Source organism: Epinephelus moara, chromosome 19, assembly GCF_006386435.1.
Source record: "Epinephelus moara isolate mb chromosome 19, YSFRI_EMoa_1.0, whole genome shotgun sequence".
Classification (NCBI taxonomy): Eukaryota; Metazoa; Chordata; class Actinopteri; order Perciformes; family Serranidae; genus Epinephelus; species Epinephelus moara.
In genome coordinates this window covers 16,180,383-16,198,251 of record NC_065524.1, presented here as the reverse complement: position 1 = coordinate 16,198,251, position 17,869 = coordinate 16,180,383, and the positions used below count along the sequence as shown (strand labels likewise).

At 40.9% G+C, this 17,869-nt stretch overlaps 2 protein-coding genes across 3 annotated transcripts; both read left to right on the top strand.

The window, feature by feature from the left end:
• Positions 1 to 260: 260 nt before the first annotated feature.
• Positions 261 to 8,704, top strand: LOC126406257 (calpain-2 catalytic subunit-like). Its single transcript, XM_050070389.1, has 21 exons — positions 261 to 497; positions 994 to 1,063; positions 1,291 to 1,409; positions 1,957 to 2,090; positions 2,199 to 2,367; positions 2,464 to 2,547; positions 2,634 to 2,719; positions 2,811 to 2,885; positions 3,064 to 3,224; positions 3,308 to 3,477; positions 3,811 to 3,822; positions 3,993 to 4,204; positions 4,398 to 4,434; positions 5,613 to 5,678; positions 5,783 to 5,840; positions 5,922 to 5,986; positions 6,123 to 6,191; positions 6,289 to 6,367; positions 7,878 to 7,994; positions 8,106 to 8,164; positions 8,250 to 8,704. The coding sequence occupies exons 1-21, from the start codon at positions 261 to 263 to the stop codon at positions 8,271 to 8,273; spliced, it is 2,103 nt and encodes a 700-aa protein (XP_049926346.1). The 3' UTR covers positions 8,274 to 8,704.
• A 119-nt stretch (positions 8,705 to 8,823) lies between these two features.
• LOC126406254 (calpain-2 catalytic subunit-like) lies at positions 8,824 to 16,362 on the top strand. Of its 2 annotated transcripts, XM_050070385.1 has the most exons (21): positions 8,826 to 9,171; positions 9,578 to 9,647; positions 10,331 to 10,449; positions 10,537 to 10,670; positions 10,760 to 10,928; positions 11,022 to 11,105; positions 11,319 to 11,404; positions 12,801 to 12,875; positions 12,992 to 13,152; positions 13,272 to 13,441; positions 13,552 to 13,563; positions 13,761 to 13,972; positions 14,071 to 14,107; positions 14,208 to 14,273; positions 14,364 to 14,421; positions 14,517 to 14,581; positions 15,119 to 15,187; positions 15,272 to 15,350; positions 15,488 to 15,604; positions 15,694 to 15,752; positions 15,840 to 16,360. In XM_050070385.1, exons 1-21 carry the CDS (start codon positions 8,935 to 8,937, stop codon positions 15,861 to 15,863), a joined length of 2,103 nt encoding a protein of 700 aa, XP_049926342.1. In that variant the 5' UTR covers positions 8,826 to 8,934; the 3' UTR covers positions 15,864 to 16,360. The 2 variants fall into 2 exon arrangements, with proteins under 2 accessions (XP_049926341.1, XP_049926342.1); XM_050070384.1 differs by having other exon boundaries at positions 8,824 to 9,171; positions 10,760 to 11,105; positions 15,840 to 16,362.
• The last annotated feature ends 1,507 nt before the right edge of the window (positions 16,363 to 17,869 follow it).

The following is a 17,869-nucleotide window of genomic DNA, read 5'->3' as shown; positions in this document are numbered from 1 at the left end:
TTCAAGTCACCCCTAGGTGTGTCTCTGTTTGTTTTTCGGCTGTGGCCACAGCCATCTCATTTCAGATTTGCTTATGGTTCCTGCTGTCTGTTTTGCTCGCCTCATCACCTGTCCATTGGAGGCCCCTCCCTGTCTGTGTTGCCACCCTATCCTCCCTTCTATAAAAGAGCCTAGGACAAAGACAGCCAAAGTCGACCCAACTAAGCCCACAAAGAGAGAAATCCCCATCCAGGGAGTCTATATACACTTGAAGGGTGAGGATGACGTCCACAGCAGATCGACTGGCCCATCAGCAGGAGAAGGAACAGGGCATTGGCACAAACCAGAAGGCAGTGAAGTTCTCCCATCAGGATTATGAGACTCTGCGCCAGCAGTGTCTGGAGCGTGGACGCCTCTTTGAGGACAACTGCTTTCCAGCTGAGCCCAAATCACTGGGCTACAATGAGCTGGGACCGTACTCATCCAAGACCAGGGGTGTCATTTGGAAAAGGCCAACGGTAAGAGGCCACTGGGAAGAAACACACAGCTATGGAAAAAAACAAAAGCCACACTGTTTGCACTGTAATATTATACTGTGGTTGGTGAGCTTGACAGTGTGTTGTCTGAGGAGTGTGTCTTTCTTTTACTGAATTGCATGAATTCATAGACAATTCAGACAGTAGCCGTAACTCGTTACTTTTTAACAACATCATGATCAAACACTCAGGTTAAACATATGCCCCACACACTGATCAGGGTAGTTAAAAACAGTGTTAAATACTCCGTTCAGCGTGGTTATAACAATCTCCTAAATGTGCTGGATCATAACATTACTACTGTATGTGTGAATTCTTTTCGTGGGTGTATTTTTACTTTGAACAGTCATCAGATTAAAGTCACTGAATGGGATTTTATTCTACCATCTCAGTAGTTTGATACTGGACAATCAAAAGAAAGATTTCTCCAATCTGCTCTCAAATGTTCAACCTTTTGTGATTGTTTGGTTCTTTATAGGAGCTATGCTCAAACCCAAAGTTCATTGACGATGGAGCCACGAGGACAGACATTTGCCAAGGAGCCTTGGGTAAGTGAGGGGAGGGAGGATAAATATATGATGGATGGATGAATGATGGGTCACTTTGGTTTTTTAGAAGGGAACCACAAACATCCCTGGTCTGAAGCCTCCACCCATTTTGCCATTAAGCTTGTAAGAAGGAATTGTCATGCTTGGTGGCACATACTGTTTGCAGCACTGTGGTGAACAACACATGTTGCCCAATCTCAGAGCATGTATCTGCTCTTACTGTGTAGGTGACTGCTGGCTTCTGGCTGCAATAGCTTCTCTGACTCTAGACCAGCGGATCCTGGCTCGTGTGGTGCCTCATGGACAGAGCTTCACTGAAGGTTATGCCGGGATATTTCACTTCCAGGTCAGACAAGGCTGTTCTCTTAACTTGACCTTCAAGAGGGATTTTTGTCTTTCTTTTTTCTTTTATCCTGCCATGTCCAACCACAGAATGATGCCTTATTTTGATGAAGACTTACACACTAGTATAGCGCAGTCCAGGATACTCAAGTACAAATTTGGGAGCTAATACAACAATCCATATAGATAAGCATCAGTTAAAATGTCAACTCATATTTTGCACTGTTACTGTTGAACATCAATTGCTAAGTTCCTCATATCAAGACAGGTGCAGCCAAAACATGTTCTACTTGTTCTCCCACAAAGCTGATTAGCACATGTTTGGTATAAAGTATCTTGTGCCTGTGTACAAATTTAAAGCGTCTCCTCCGGCACCACCACCAGTTAAAAGATGAGGTCATGTAAAGTTTCATACATAAAGACAAATCCAGCAAATCTGAGCTAATATAACAAAAAGGGTCACAGTGTTTTATGACAAATCTTCATGGCAATAGGTTAAAACACAATGGTGTTGGATTAATAAAGTCTCATCTTGAATATTCTCTCGTCAGTTCTGGCAGTTTGGTGAGTGGTTGGATGTGGTGGTCGATGATCGTTTACCCACCAGAGATGGAAAGCTGTTATTTGTTCACTCAGCAGAGGGCTCCGAGTTCTGGAGCGCGCTGCTGGAGAAGGCCTACGCCAAGTATGGATTGTTGTTCCTCTTATATATATTTTCACCCAAACATTAAGGCATTGCAAATGTATAGTAGGCAGTCTAATGAAGCTATTCACATCCCTCTGTGCCTGACAGGGTGCATGGCTGCTATGAGGCCCTGTCAGGAGGAAACACTATTGAGGGTTTTGAGGATTTCACAGGAGGGATTGCAGAAGACTACACTCTAGACAAAGCTCCGCCAAACCTCTTCCAAATCATGCAGAGGGCTCTGAAACTGGGCTCGCTGCTGGGTTGCTCCATTGATGTAAGCCTTATTTTCATACTGATTTTCATGCTGGTCTGCAGACTGTAGTACAGCACTGTTGCATCAGATTTAAGTCTTTGTTCTTGGTGTTTTCAGATCACAAGTGCCTATGAGACAGAGGCAGTTACATCTCTCAAACTTGTCAAGGGACATGCATACTCAGTCACCGGTGCAGAGGAGGTATATGATTTATGTAAACTGTCAATGATTAGATGTTTTATTTACTGCATGTAAATTACATTGCTCACTGTTGCTCTCTGTCCCAGGTTAATTATCAAGGCAGGCAGGTTCAACTGGTCCGCGTCAGGAACCCATGGGGTCAAGTGGAGTGGACTGGGCCTTGGAGTGATGGGTAAATAATTACATTATAGATCCAATAACTATCAGCTGTCATTGATTATTTACAGGATTTTCTAAAAGCATGATTTGTTTTCCACAACTAGATCCAGGGAATGGAGCTACGTCAGTGAAGATGAGAAATCAAAGCTGAACCATGTGGCTGAGGATGGAGAGTTCTGGTAAATCCATTGCTTAACCTTCCATTTATATGACGATAAATGCAATATTGTAGGAATTTTGTTGATGCTGTAATATTGATTGATAATCTGCTACATCACCAAAGCAACTATTACGACTCAGACTCAGACTACGACAAGAAGACGTTCTTTGCTGAGAAATGTGCTCTCTTCTCCTCAGGATGTCCTATTCAGACTTCACGAGGCAGTTCTCCAAGCTGGAGATCTGTAACTTGACCCCGGACACACTCGTGAGTGATGATGTGGGCCACTGGAACCACTACCAGTTTGAGGGGATGTGGAGGGTGGGCTCCACTGCTGGCGGCTGCCGTAACAACCCCGGTAGCAGAAAAACCATATGTACATCTGAGTAAGAAGTTCTGTTACACCACTTCACATACATAAAACATGTTTGTGTGTTCCAGCCACATTCTCATCCAACCCTCAGTTTGTGGTGCATCTGGAGGATGTGGATGATGATACGCTGGATGGGGAGGATGGGTGCACCTTTCTGGTGGGACTGATGCAAAAGGATGGGCGAAGGAAGAAGAGGCTTAACCGCAACCTTGAGACCATCGGCTTTGCCATTTATAAGGTGTCTCAGAATAATTTGAAATAGCTGCAGCTAGTGATTATTTTAATTGTTGACTAATCTGTTCATTATTTTCTCAATTTACTGATTAGTTGTTTAGTCTATAAAATGTTAGAAAATGGTGAAAATGGCAATCAGTGTTTACCAGAGCCCAAGATGACGTCCTTAAATGTCTTGTATGTCCACAACGCCGAAGATATTCAGTAAAAAAACAACAACAAATTAACAAAAAATATTCACATTTAAGAAGCTGGAATCTGAGAAATTTTACTTTTTCTTTCTTTAAAATAAATAAATATAATAAATAAAATACCTCTGTCTGTTTCTGCTTTACAGGTCCCAGATCAGGTCTGTATTTGCACTGTCACATGCCAGAAATGATCCCTCACTTAAAACTAAAATTTTACATGCAAAAAATAGACATCTCAAGTGTCACAAGTATTACTTGATTGCATTAATGTCTGGTATAGCTGTTTGACATTCCAATAATAAACCCCTTTTCTCCTGTTAATATTCAGTACAAAGGCCGCAGCAATGTTCACCTGGGCCCGGATGTTGTACTGAGACAGAGAGCTGTGGCCATGAGCAGCACCTTCATCAACACACGAGAAATTTGCAACCGCTTCAAACTTCCTCCAGGAGAATATGCCATAATCCCCTCGACTTTTGATCCTCACAAGAACGGCAGTTTCCTTCTCAGGGTGTTCTCAGAGAAACAGGCTGCAACCAGGTATCTGTGTCACAGTAACATACAGACTGATGGATGTCTGCAGGGGGATGTAGAGTTATGAGCTTTTGCTTAGACAGCCATCTAGTGCACAAAGCTCAGAAGCCAGCGCCTACTTTGGTCACAGAATAGTCTTGAATGTTATTTTCTTGCACGCCGACAGAGTGTGCTCAAGGTATGTGTTTATATTTTTCAGTCCACTGGAGGAGGACATTGATGCTCAAATAGAGGAGGTAAGAAAATACGCAATGATAAGCTGCTCTTGCATGCATTGATATTAAATGAGTATAGTCATTTTTAAAGATTTTCTTGCGTTTCCATTTTAACTTTGAGATTGAATGAATCATATAACAATTTAAATGCTTAATTTAAAGGTCCAGTGTGTATGACTTAGGGGCATCTATTGGCAGAATTGGGGTATAATATTCATAACTATGTTTTCATTAGTGTATAGTTACCTGAAAATAAGAATTGATTTGTCATTACTTTAGAAAGACCTGTTTATATCGAAGTACGAAGCAGGTCATCTTCCGAGGAGTCTTCCATGTTGTTTCTACAGTAGCCCAGAACGGACAAACCAAGCACTACCTCTAGATAGAGCCCTCCACGTTTGTATATCAGCCACTCTAGTTCTCCTACATGCTTGGCACCAGGGGTGTCATAGTGGGAGGAAAATGGACTAATTACCCAGGGCCCCAATGGAAGTGGCCCCTCGAAAACCCTGGAATGAAATGTTTGTTTTTTTAATGCAATTTTTAAATTCAATTTTATTTTGTAAGTAGTTTGATAACTAATTTAAATTGGTTGGATAAATCATTTGAAAGACTGAACTTGTATAAAACCAATAGTGGAAGTTCTCTGAGGTGCCTCTTACCCCTAAATGAAATGGTTTAGTCCACCCTTGCACTAGGATTTGTCTCTGAAAGTAGCTAAAACTGAGTGAGTGAGTGAGTGAGTGAGTGAGTGAGTGAGTGAGTGAGTGAGTGCTTTTGTTGCTGGAGCCCCACTATATGTTGTTCCCCAAGAAAGGGACACCTGAGTTCCACAAAAGAAAAGAAAGAAAGAAAGAAAGAAAGAAAGAAAGAAAGAAAGAAAAGGGAAGACTGACTGTAAAAATTTCAAAAGGTGCATCAGAGAGACATGGATCAAGAAAGAAGGGCAGGTGGCCCGCAGACACTGCTTTTGCATAGGGCCCAGAATCTGGTGCTTTACCTCTGCTTGGCACATGGGAGAAATTTCAGTTGGTTGCAACCTGCAACCTTACCACTAGATGGTGCTAACTCCTACACACTAAACCTTTAAATATATCAAATTCACCTTTCACCAATGTTTCAAAATGCCTAAAGTCTGAAAAGCCTTTGCCTCTATTTGACAATAATGATATAGATTTACCTGTGTCTCCCTCTCACAGGAGGAGGTATCTGAGAGTGATGTGGATCCTCAGTTCAAGCATCTCTTTAAGCAAATTGCTGGCAATGTAGGTAGAGCAACACAAGAACTGATAGTAAAGGAAATATATGAACAACAGTACACCTGGATTATAACTGAAGACTCACGTTATAATATGCATTCTTCAAACAGGACATGGAGGTATCAGTCTTTGAGCTGGTTACAATTTTGAACAACGTTGTCTCTCACCGTGAGTACATCAAACTCGTATATATTGACATGTAGCCTTTTTATTTGAGTTGGAGCTGCTATTTTTATCACTTTCTTGCAGGGTCTGATATCAAGACAGACGGCTTCAGCCTGGAGACAGGCCGTCTTATTGTCAGTCTGCTGGATGTATCCTCTTTAAAAATGAATTGTCCTCCCAAAATTGTTGAAACTTAGGGATTTGGGTGCATTTTTGGATGATCTGTGAGTGATCAGTGCATTCATACTAAAGGATGAGGTTTTTATTAACCTTAACATTCCTCAGAAAGATGAAAGTGCCAAGTTGGGACTGATGGAATTCCACTTGCTTTGGAGCAAAATCCAAAAATACCTGGTAAGTTGTGATTGATACGTTTTGGAACAAGTGTTGATCGTATTGCAGTACCTGGCTGTATCTGTTAACACAACACATTGGTGCCTGGGATATACAGATGATCTTCAAGAATTACGACTCAGACAACTCTGGCACCATGAGCTCCCATGAGATGAGAGGCGCCACCACTGAAGCAGGTAACACGCATTATCACATGAGGAATCTCATCCGCTAAACTAGTGGAGGCAAGAGGTCAACTGGAAAGGAAAGGAAAGGAAAGGAAAGGAAAGGAAAGGAAAGGAAAGGAAAGGAAAGGAAAGGAAAGAGAAATAGGCTGATGAGAGGAAAAGAGGAAAGAAGAGGAAAAATGAAAGGAGAAGAGATGGTATAAAAGAGGAGAGGAGNATGGCATAAAAAAGGAGAGGAGAGGAAACAAGATGAGGAAATGAAAGGGAAAAGGACAAAAAAGGAAACAAGGACAGGAGAGAAGGAGAAGGAGAAAGGAAAGGAGGAGAATGGACCGCAAGTGACTCGCAAACATGTCTAGTTTGTAAAATACCCACTTTATTTTTGAGTACAATGAATTTCCAGCACAGAGTTTTTATTTTGAAGTGCTGTTTCCTGCCATAGAGTGAGTGACTAATGGACAGCTACTTGACAGAGACAGCAAACTATGGTTTGACGGCATGGCCAAACACAAGTATGACACTAAATGTAATAAACTGTGTGGACCTTTAACTAATGACTAAGGAGAAATCTGGACCTCATCAAATGGCCACTTGAGGCTGGCTCCAAACAGAATCAATCCCTATACACCCCCATGTTAAAATGCCTAACTTTACAGCAGAAATAAACATGTTTACAACCTGGTATAAAAAAACAGTTTTGTTCCCTGTAGTTAATTTAAACATTTATGACAACTGTACAAGAGGGAAATTTTTATATAACTCATCTGTTTATATTTTATTAAGACACAAAGTTCTGTATATTTAAGGGCGTGCCAGCTTTGAGTGACAGGTTGTCTGAGAGGCCTCACCACAGTCTATGAGTCAGATCCACCCTTCACTCATACACAGCTCCACTCTCTTGTCCAAATATTAGGAGGGGAAGCTTGCGTAGAGCTCCAAATCTGCTAGGCCCAGCAATGTTCTGTGTATGGCTTGAAATTCAAGGTTAATATTTGCTTTCCTGATAAGAACAAAAATTAAGTATTCAGATATATAGCCTCCAGACTTTAGTCATCTTTGAACAGAGTATGCCACTATAGTTGACATGCAGCATGAAATATGTCTTGCTTGTGGATAAGGAAAAAGTAATCATGTACAGCTTTGCGAACACACGAGCCTACTTTACCTGTTTTGCTTATCTTTCTGGTTTGCATCTGACCACTGAGCCCTGCAGGAAGAAATAGCAACATTTTGGCACAGTGGATAGTGTTTGTGGGACTTGTAAAGGCAGTTACTGGTATACTGGATAAGCAAGTTGGAGGACTTCTCCTGTGCATGTATTTTATTATTGTATACTATGCCACAGGAACAAAACAAGCAGGGTGAGGCTGTGTAACTCAACTCTTCCATTATCACCCTGCTAATATCGGATGTTTGTAAAACTATACTCCCACAGGATCAGAAATAATCCACCTGTATGAAACTGACCCTTCAAGCTAACAAAATGATGTTAAGTGACGTCTTTTTTTTGCCCCCACAGGTTTCCATGTCAACAGTGCTGTGCTGCAGGCCATTGTCAGTCGTTATGCCGACGCCCAATATGCCATAGACTTTGACAGTTTCGTAGGCTGTCTCATTAAACTGGAAATGCTCTTCAGTAAGTGTCAGCAAACACAACAATATTGCCCTCAGCATATCTGATATTGCAGGATCTGAGGGCTGTGGCATGTTTACATGACCAGTATCTTTTTTTCTGTCCATCAACCAGAAATGTTTAAGACTCTGGAGAAAGACGGCAAAGGGAAGATTGAGCTGGACATCCAACAGGTGTGTGAGAAAATAACAAAAGCTGCTGCTGTGTTGGCACTTCTAGTTCAGATAGCTTATTGTATCATTCTTTTTCCTCTTACAGTGGCTGTGCCTGGCAATCTACTAACTGTGGAGACAAGACAAGTGAGGGACCTTTTGTGATACTTGCAGGAAGATTAGCAATACTGTTCCAAATATATTTGCAAATCTTAATGATATCTGCTGAACATATATATGAAGATATGTTGTATTGCTCACATGTAAGACAAGTTTTGTCTTGTAAGTAGGTGTTTTTGTTCTTTCAGCTGTTGCAAAACTTCTGTCAAATGATAGAAAATAAAAAACTAAGAAACTACAGCCTCTGGATTATCACTATATATAAAATCTTGCACAGATCCGACAAATTTAATGGTTAAAATAATAGTTACAAGAAATGATCATATAGTCTGTGCCTCAGTTTACAGCTTATGAGCTCAGCCGGGCCAAATGAGGTAGAAATATTATTGAGATTTAATTCCACTGATCACTTATTTTATGGCCCAGCACATGTTTCACCCATCCATCCATGTGGGCCACATCTGGGCTGATGATGGGCCATAAAGCAAAGCCAGATGTAAAGCAGGTTGGATGAAACAGGTGAGCCAGAGCAGGTTTGCTGTCTGGTATGAACAATAAAGGGTGTGGAGACAGTTGAGCTGTTCACACGGCACAGAGCCTGTCTAACTCCACACAAACGCACTCACACTGGGACACTGTCACAAATAGACAGAAAGACTTAGTCTTTTAACATGACCGGCATGGCTACAAGACTTCAACACAACCGAGACAAATCACATGGGATAGGATGCAACGATAACGCAGTGAAATACCTCAACCAGGACTTTGAAGCGCTAAGGAGAAGCTGCCTGGAGAGAGGGCAGCTGTTTCAGGATGACTGCTTTGAAGCTCTGCCTTCATCCTTAGGGTTTAAAGATCTTGGACCTAACTCCTACAAAGTCCAGGGCATCAGCTGGAAGAGACCCACGGTGGGTACAATAAGCAGATAAAAACATCTGCTGTAAGTACAGGCTGGTGGCATGTGGCTGCAGAGTTTTTACATGCTCAGAAAATACAATTATTGGGCTTATAGTGGCCAAGTAGATTAAATTATGAAACAAGTTTTGTGTTAAAATAGTTATCTTATCAACCAATATGCTGACTTCTCAACAACTGAGTATGGGTGTGATTGCAAGGTAAAGTGGACATTGTTTTCCTGCAGTGTGTCAGGACCCTAAGAGTTACATTTTATGCAGTATATTTGTGCAGTTGTGACATACAGCAGAACATGACTATCCAAATGAAGGCGGATATAATATTATAGGTCAAATAGAAAGTGCTGATACCAGGAAGCATTACAATTTGATTCAATTTTTACCCTTGTTTTTCCTTCAGGAATTGTGCTCCAATCCACAATTCATAGCTGCACATGCTACAAGGACTGACATTTGTCAAGGAGCTCTTGGTAAGACACACACCCACACGCATGCATACATTCTTCCAACAATGTCTGTTTTTTACTGTTTAAAACTGACCCACACTAACAATTTTATTTTCCTATCGATGCCTTTTGATGGCACAATTAGATATTTACAGTATTTTACAAAGAGCACATTGACTTCCATCTTCGACTATCTAATTGAATGATTCTGCATGTTTATCTTAGACCATCACAGTTGGCAGACGTGAATAAAATAACACACTGATGTAGCTCTGCTCATGCTGACTCCTCTGACGCTGTTACTCTGTGTGTCAACGCCATCTTGCCTTGCTTATCTCTGGAAACTGTCTTTTACCAGTATGGGTTTGTAACCTCATACCACTGAAATAAAAATCTCCTAGTGGATGCCTAAGCTCTGACATCAGCTGTCACTGTGTACCAATCATTTTGAAACAACTCCCTCAGCCTTCTCTGCCCACACCCTGTCTGGTTTGGTTGGGACTGAGTTGGGTTGTTACAGCTTATGAGACCAAGACAATAGCTACAACTTTGCTCAGCAGAGGTGTGTTTGCAAATAAACTGCATGTATGGTTTGGAGATGTGTCATAATGAGATGGCAGTGACATGTGAAAACTTTGAGTCTTCTGGGGGGTGTGAAGTTTTGAACAGGAGTTCCCTTCATTCTTATGCTGTCAACTTGTTTTCAGGCGACTGCTGGCTCCTGGCAGCTATCGCTTCTTTGACCCTCAACAAACAGGTTTTGTCTCGTGTTGTCCCCCACGACCAAAGCTTTGACGAGAACTACGCTGGCATCTTTCACTTTGAGGTACAGTGCTCTGATGCATATCACAGGCCTTATTCTTTAAAGGTGAGGATTGATTTTCACTAAACGTGTCTTCTCTGTGGCTCTCAGTTCTGGCAGTTTGGTGAGTGGGTGGATGTGGTGGTTGATGACCGCCTGCCAACCAGAGATGGAGAACTGCTGTTTGTTCACTCAGCAGAGAGTTCAGAGTTTTGGAGCGCACTGCTGGAGAAGGCCTACGCCAAGTATGGAAGAGCAGAACATCTGGATACCTTTCTGTTTGTTTCAGTGTCTTTTTCTGGTGTAAACATTCATGAACTCCTTTTCCCTTCAGGCTCAATGGATGCTACGAGGCTCTTTCTGGAGGCAGCACCACTGAGGGTTTTGAGGACTTCACTGGAGGCATTGCTGAGAGGCATGATCTGAGCAGACCAGATCCCCATCTCTTCCATATCATTGAGAAGGCCTTGGCCAGAGGCTCGCTTCTGGGATGCTCCATTGATGTTTGTTTGAGCTTCTTGTTTCACTCTCATGTTGTTGGTCTCCTCGTGATATCTGGTGGGTTTTACCTCACAAACTTTTCCTCTCCATCCCAGATTACCAGCGCGGCCGACTCAGAAGCTGTTACATATCGCAAGTTGGTAAAGGGCCATGCCTACTCCGTGACAGGAGCGGAAAAGGTGAGGAAATATTTGTGTCTGGGTGCTACACAGATCATACACATACAAGTGAGGTTGCAGTGGCTACCATGTATGCTGTCAACCGTAATCAATATTACAGTTTGACTTCTTCGCTAGTTTTACCTTTTACAATATTTATATTGTTTTTAGGGTCTTTCTTTTGTGTCTTTTTTTGTTCTGGTTGAGAGTAATTGACACCTTATTCTGTGTCAGGTGGAGTATAGAGGAAACACTGAGAGGCTGATAAGGATTAGAAACCCATGGGGTCAGGTGGAGTGGAACGGAGCCTGGAGTGACAAGTAAGTGTTGTGTACTTCAGAGTTTTGAGGACATTAAATGCAATGAATATGCTTTTGTTTTATTGTGCTATTTTCTCATGATGTAACCTCTTCCTTTGTACAGTACTTTGTAACCTAGGTTTTGAAAGGTGGAATATAAATAAAATTTTACTTACTTACTTACTTATCATTGGCAGCTAATCTACGCCAGAGTACTTCTCGAGTTTTTGGCCGCATTAGCAACATGTGACTCCAGGGGTGCTGCGCTAGGCTGGTTGATCTACTTTGGTCTAGAAATATCAGATATAATTCAACTACTGAATGGATTTCCATTACATTTTGTATATTTTGTACATTCATGGTCTCCAGAGGATGGAGCCTCATGACTTTGACAATCCCCTGACTTAGCATCTATCACCATTAGCAGGTTGCTCGTCCAGTGGAGTATTTCACCATCTACCTGGTGAATATTTCCGACCTTATGGTACCTATATGATGTATACTGATGACTTTGGTGCTTCCTCTACGGCCACAATGAGGTTTACGTTGGTGATTTGGAGTGACATGTCTCGACAACTGATGGATGGACTGCCATGAAATTTGGTTTAGACATTCATGTTCCCTGCAGGATGTATTGTAATCACTTGGATGATCCTTTCACTTTTCAAGCGCCATCATCACTGTTAAACATTTGAATTTGTCCAATATATTGTTTTAGGGCCAAATATCTGCAATGACATTCCCATCAACTTTGTGTTTAGTGCTAATAAGCAAATGTTAGCATGCTAACACACTAAATTAAGATGATGAACTTGGTATACATCATACTTGTGGATACGTTAGCATTGTAATTGTACATATGTTAGATGTGCTGACATTTAGCTAAGAACGCCAGTATGCCTACTGTAAGTGCTCACTAGAAGAGAGGACGATTATGAAGCAATCCCTTCCACCTCTGTGTGTGTCTATACTGAGGAACCATTTTATTAGACAGAATAAAGGAAACATTGACTTTCCACATTTATGACGAGAATATGGATCAAAGATTTAAAAACTAAATTCAGTTTTAGCTGAACTGCTTTCAACTGCTTCTTGTAAATGGGCTTTCCCAGTTACACCTCTTGTGTTATTTGTAAGATGACCCAGCCTAATTGAAAAATCTACACCCTTGGTTTGGACAAAGGTACTGAGTGTGTGTTTCTGTCATGCAGAAGAGACATACACACCCTGTGGAATGGCTGGTAAATCCTGTAGTTAAAAAAAAAGGTTGTTGCACAGACTGGCTTTACAGCTTATTCTACTGCTTGAGGTGTAGGTGGAGTGTGTGACATTCGGTCATAGGTGCAGTTCATGTCTTTCATGTTTTGATCTCATCACAGTGTATTTCTAACTGAGAACGTATCTGCACTTTTTCTAGGTCTTCTGAGTGGAGATATGTGAGCGATGATGACCGGGAGAGGCTTGTCAACCGTTGTGAGGATGGGGAGTTCTGGTAAACCTCGCTGAAACTATGCTTCTTCCTCCTCTGGTTTCCCAGTGCAGAGGTACTACAAGAGCATTTATAGTTTTTATATCTATGTTATTTAATTTTCCTGTTTTTGTCCACAGGATGTCATTTACGGACTTCCTGCGCCAATATTCTCAACTTGAGATCTGCAACCTCACCCCTGATGCGCTCAGCGGCGATGAGTTCAAGAAATGGGCAGAGATAGAGTTTGAGGAGACGTGGAGAAGGGGCGTGTCAGCTGGTGGCTGCAGAAATTTTCCAAGTACGACCAGTTTCACAATCTTCCCTCTAGCACCGGTGCTTGTGTATCTTAAACTAATGCAGTGTGTGTCTTGGCTGCTGTGATGCTGTTGATGAGCTAACTCCTGCTTCCCTTCCTAGATAGCTTCTGGATGAATCCTCAGTTTGTCATAAAGCTGGAGGACGTGGATGATGATCCTGATGATGGAGAGGAGGGCTGCACCTTCATTGTGGGCTTGATGCAGAAGAACAAGCGCCGTATGAGGAAAATGGGGGAGGATCTGGAGACCATCGGCTTTGCCATCTATGAGGTAAGATGCTACCTTTAATATGTGGTAATAGAAGTAGTGATCATACCCATGTCAGTAGTGATTGTATTTAACATGTGCACCAATTCTGATTTGTTTTTGTCTTTTTCTAGCTGCCTGAGGAGGTACGTATACAAAGAGGAAGACACTTCATGATGTTACTGGGAAGAACACTGAGTATTCAAAGAAACTTTTGCATTTTTTTTAAATCAATTTTTAGTCCTAGAAATTCTCTCTAATTACACAACATAAAAAGATTGTGATCAGAGGGAAGGTATAGGGTGCCCTCATGTGACCATACAGCATGTGTGTCATTTTCCAGTGTGCTGGCCAAAGGCAAGTGCACCTGAAGAGAAACTTCTTCTTGCGCAATAGTTCTAAAGCACGCTCCGAGACCTTCATCAACCTGCGAGAAGTGTGCAACCACTTCTGTCTTCCGCCTGGAGAATACCTCATCATCCCCTCCACCTTTGAGCCCAACAAGAATGGAGACTTTTATGTGCGGGTGTTCTCTGAGAAGTCGGCTGAGTTCCAGTATGTTCCTCTCACAAACAAGTACAATTTCATAATGACAATTTGTACTGATAATCAATCCAATTGATCGTGTAACTATGACTTCTTGCTGTTTTTAGGGAGATTGATGATCCTGTTGACTGCCATGTTGAGCAGGTAAAATCGTACCCCTTGATATACATATACTTCAGAGGATCAATACTGATGATAATATTTCAACAAAGAAAAAAAAATATGATTACTTTGTCATCTCTAGACCAATATTGATGAAGATGACATCAGTGACAGGTTCAAGAGACTGTTTGGACAGCTTGCCGGACATGTAAGTATCCTAAAGATCAGATACATTATCTTGTGCTCTCAAATTATCACTCTTATGATCTGCAAAATGTCTGTGTCATACACTTTTTAGGATGTGGAGATTTCCGCATTCGAGCTGCAGAGAATCCTCAACCGAGTGGTAACGCACAGTAAGAGAAATCATTTCTGTCTTCAAGTCCAGTATGTGCATGTATGTGGGCCTGACACTCACAGTAATCTATAACTGTGTTTTGTTCATTCCCAGGAGATGACATCAAAACCAGTGGCTTTAGCATGCCAACTTGCCGCAACATGATCAACCTGCTGGATGTATCCTTCCTTCCTATCTTTAATTATGTTATGAGAAATCCACAAAACTAGTATTCACTTGTACACAATCCTGTTTTCCCCTTATATATCAAGATTTGATTAGAGGTACAATATGTCAATTTGAGCTTCAGAAGTGCTTGTAAGTGAATTTTGTTACTTTTTGACAGAGCCTGTTTGCTGTAGCTGTAGCCTATATTTAGGATCCATACATGGAAGTGGTATCATTTTTTTCTTATGTAACTCTTGGCAGAAAAGTGGATAAACATAGTTCTCAAAATGTGTTCCTTTAAGGCTGGAAACATCATCATATTCCTCACAGTCTGACAGTATTTCTGTATTAAAGTGAAATATTTAACGGAAGACTTCATCCATTTCCATCCAATAGATATATTTAAGCCTGGCATATTTGGTATCTTTGTAAACTTCTTTGGATCTCTGAATCCCCACTTGAATTTACAACTGTGATCAGTATCTATGAACCAAGTTTGAGTACTCTGTGTGAGGCATGTTAAAGTTTCCTTGACATCTGCTTCAAAGAAAGATGGAAGTGGCAAGCTGGGACTGGTAGAATTTAAGATCCTGTGGACAAAGATTGAGAAGCTCCTGGTGTGTTCCTCACTTGTTTGTATTAACATTAACATATTAACATATTAATACATTAACATATTTACTTGTTGGAATTTCCATTAGAATGTGTACAGAGAGAAAGACGCAGACCAAAGCGGCTGTATGAGCTCCTCTGAAATGCGGATGGCTGTTGAGGAGGCTGGTGAGAAATCTGTTTCACATTCACATTAATAGAATTTTGTGCACATTGTGAGGTGTGTGAATATCGTCACCTTTGTCCTTTTTTTATTATGTGCTGTCAGATATTATCTCTTAGTTTGTTCTTTTGCATTTCGGCAGGTTTCTCTCTCAACAACGCTCTGCATCAGATAATTGTGGCCCGCTACAGTGACCCAGGCCTCACCATTGACTTTGACAGCTTTGTGTGCAGCATGATCCGCTTGGAGACACTCTTCAGTGAGTTCTTGACCTTGTGACCACATTTTTATCTTACAACCATGCAGGCATTCTGTTGACTCATGATGTCTTCTTCTCATTTACAACAGACACCTTCAAGACTCTGGACGAGAAAGGGTCTGGTAGGATACAGCTGGGTTTCATGGAGGTAAGAGCCCATCTGTGATCATTACACAAAAATTTAGCCATGGTTTACGGACCACACAGTGACTTGTGCTTGTGTTTTTATTTACAGTGGATGGATCTGGCGATGTTGTAGAGGAGCTCTGACTACTGACGGTGGAAGAAACATCAAATCTGATTATTTGCTGTGTGTTGTCTAGTGCATGTCAGTTTAATCAATGGTTCCTGATCTTAAGGGAAGGTAATGTCTTTAAGTTTGATTATAATCCACAAGCATAATAAAACCACAATGTCCTGTAAGTAAAAATCTGTCTGTTCTTTCAAGTAACTTCAAAGAAGAGTTTGGGGTTTGGGGCCTATTTGCTCTTTTGCAAAGCGGCATACAAGGGCAGGGCCTTGTTCACAGTGTGTACGCACAAATATGTGTTTAAACCATACGCACAACTGTTGGAAGTGGGTGAAATACGTAAGACCCTTACGACCTGATTTTGTGGAGGTATCGTTCAAAAGATCCTATGATGTTTAGTCAAGCAAACCTCATTGACTGCTATTCTATTTTATTTATTTTTGTCTCTTTTGAATTGGAACAGAATTGAATCGAAATCTAAATTGAATCGAAATCTAAAAAAATAAATAAATAAATAAAAATAAAATCAGAAATCTGTGTCATGACTTCTGAATATGCAAGGGGAAACACTACTACATTATTTTGTGTATCTGTCTACTGGTGAGGAATCATGAAATGTAGACAAGGTTGTAACTTATCACACAAAAGAAGACACTTTATCTTTTCTTCTTAAAAAAAAGAAAGGAATTTATGTTATATTATTTTCTAACATATCCTAGGATACATAAAAAAACACCCAAAACTCTGGTGACATTTAAGAAAGATGATATTTTACTAATTTCAGATTCAAAATAAAAGTATTCACACAAACACGTATTGAGTAAATAGGCAAGGACAGCTCTTCACCCTTCAAAAAAACAAAACAAAGAAAAGAAAAACAAAAAGGATAAAAAAAAACAAAACAGTTGCAGCGCCCACCGCCACTTCACTGTTACTGTGGTTACCGAGAAACATCCCATTCATCAAAAAAAAAGTAATCATTTATAGAAAAAGAAGGAGTTACACACACATTAATAGAAAAGAGTGAAAAACGCCTCGCAGTACTGACAGTGGTACTAGAAGAGGTACGACAACTACTTATAGTACTAAGCTGTTGAGCTGGGGGTTCCCTGTTGATGCGCAAATAAACTAAACAGCAGATGTGTTACGAACCTGTAACACGGAGAGAGAAACAGAGAGACAGAGAAAGACACCCCAGAGTCCAAAATAAATCTCTGTCACCGACCACGGTGATAAATATACATCTGCTTCTTCTTTGTTTCCAGCCAATATAATTATATAAATACACCACAGTACATGACTTAATATGACCAAGACACCTAAAAGTAAAAACAAGGCTGTTTTCATCAACTTACAAGCAAGTGCACGTCAGACATACTGTAAGTGAATGGGTTTTCTGGTCGGAAAGGTAATGCCCTCATGCCCCACTAGAGGGCGCGTGAGGCTTAACTTCAGCATACCACAGGAGTCAATGGAAGTGTCCTCACTGTGGTATTGTAGGGTCCTAGGACTAACTAGCTTACTGACGATACCACCATCTTCCTGCAGAACAAAGGTGAAGTTAAGATTGTTGTGGACTGCCTTGGCAGTTTTTCCTTGGTCTCTGGATTAAAACTAAATAGCCTACCAAGAAATGTGATCTTTTCCCTTTAAAAGATAGACCGGGTGACTAAGCTGAAATATGTGGTATTCCTGTAAAAGATGTGGTATCTTATTTGGGTATTAAGGTCTGTAAAAAAAACAGGTGGATGGAGTGGCTCTGAATTTTAACCCATTAATCGAAAAAATACAGAAAAAGTTTGATAGCTGGCTATTGTGTGTTCTATCTTTGAATGGCCGTATATTATTATCAAAAGTTTGTCACGGCTTATTTATACAGCTATGGTATTGAACGTTCCTCTTGCTTTAATCAAAAAAATTGATTCTAAACTCTTGAACTTCATCTGGAGAAACAGACCTCACTATCTAAAAAAGAGTGTTTTATGCAATTCCTACTCCAACGGTGGTCTTAATGT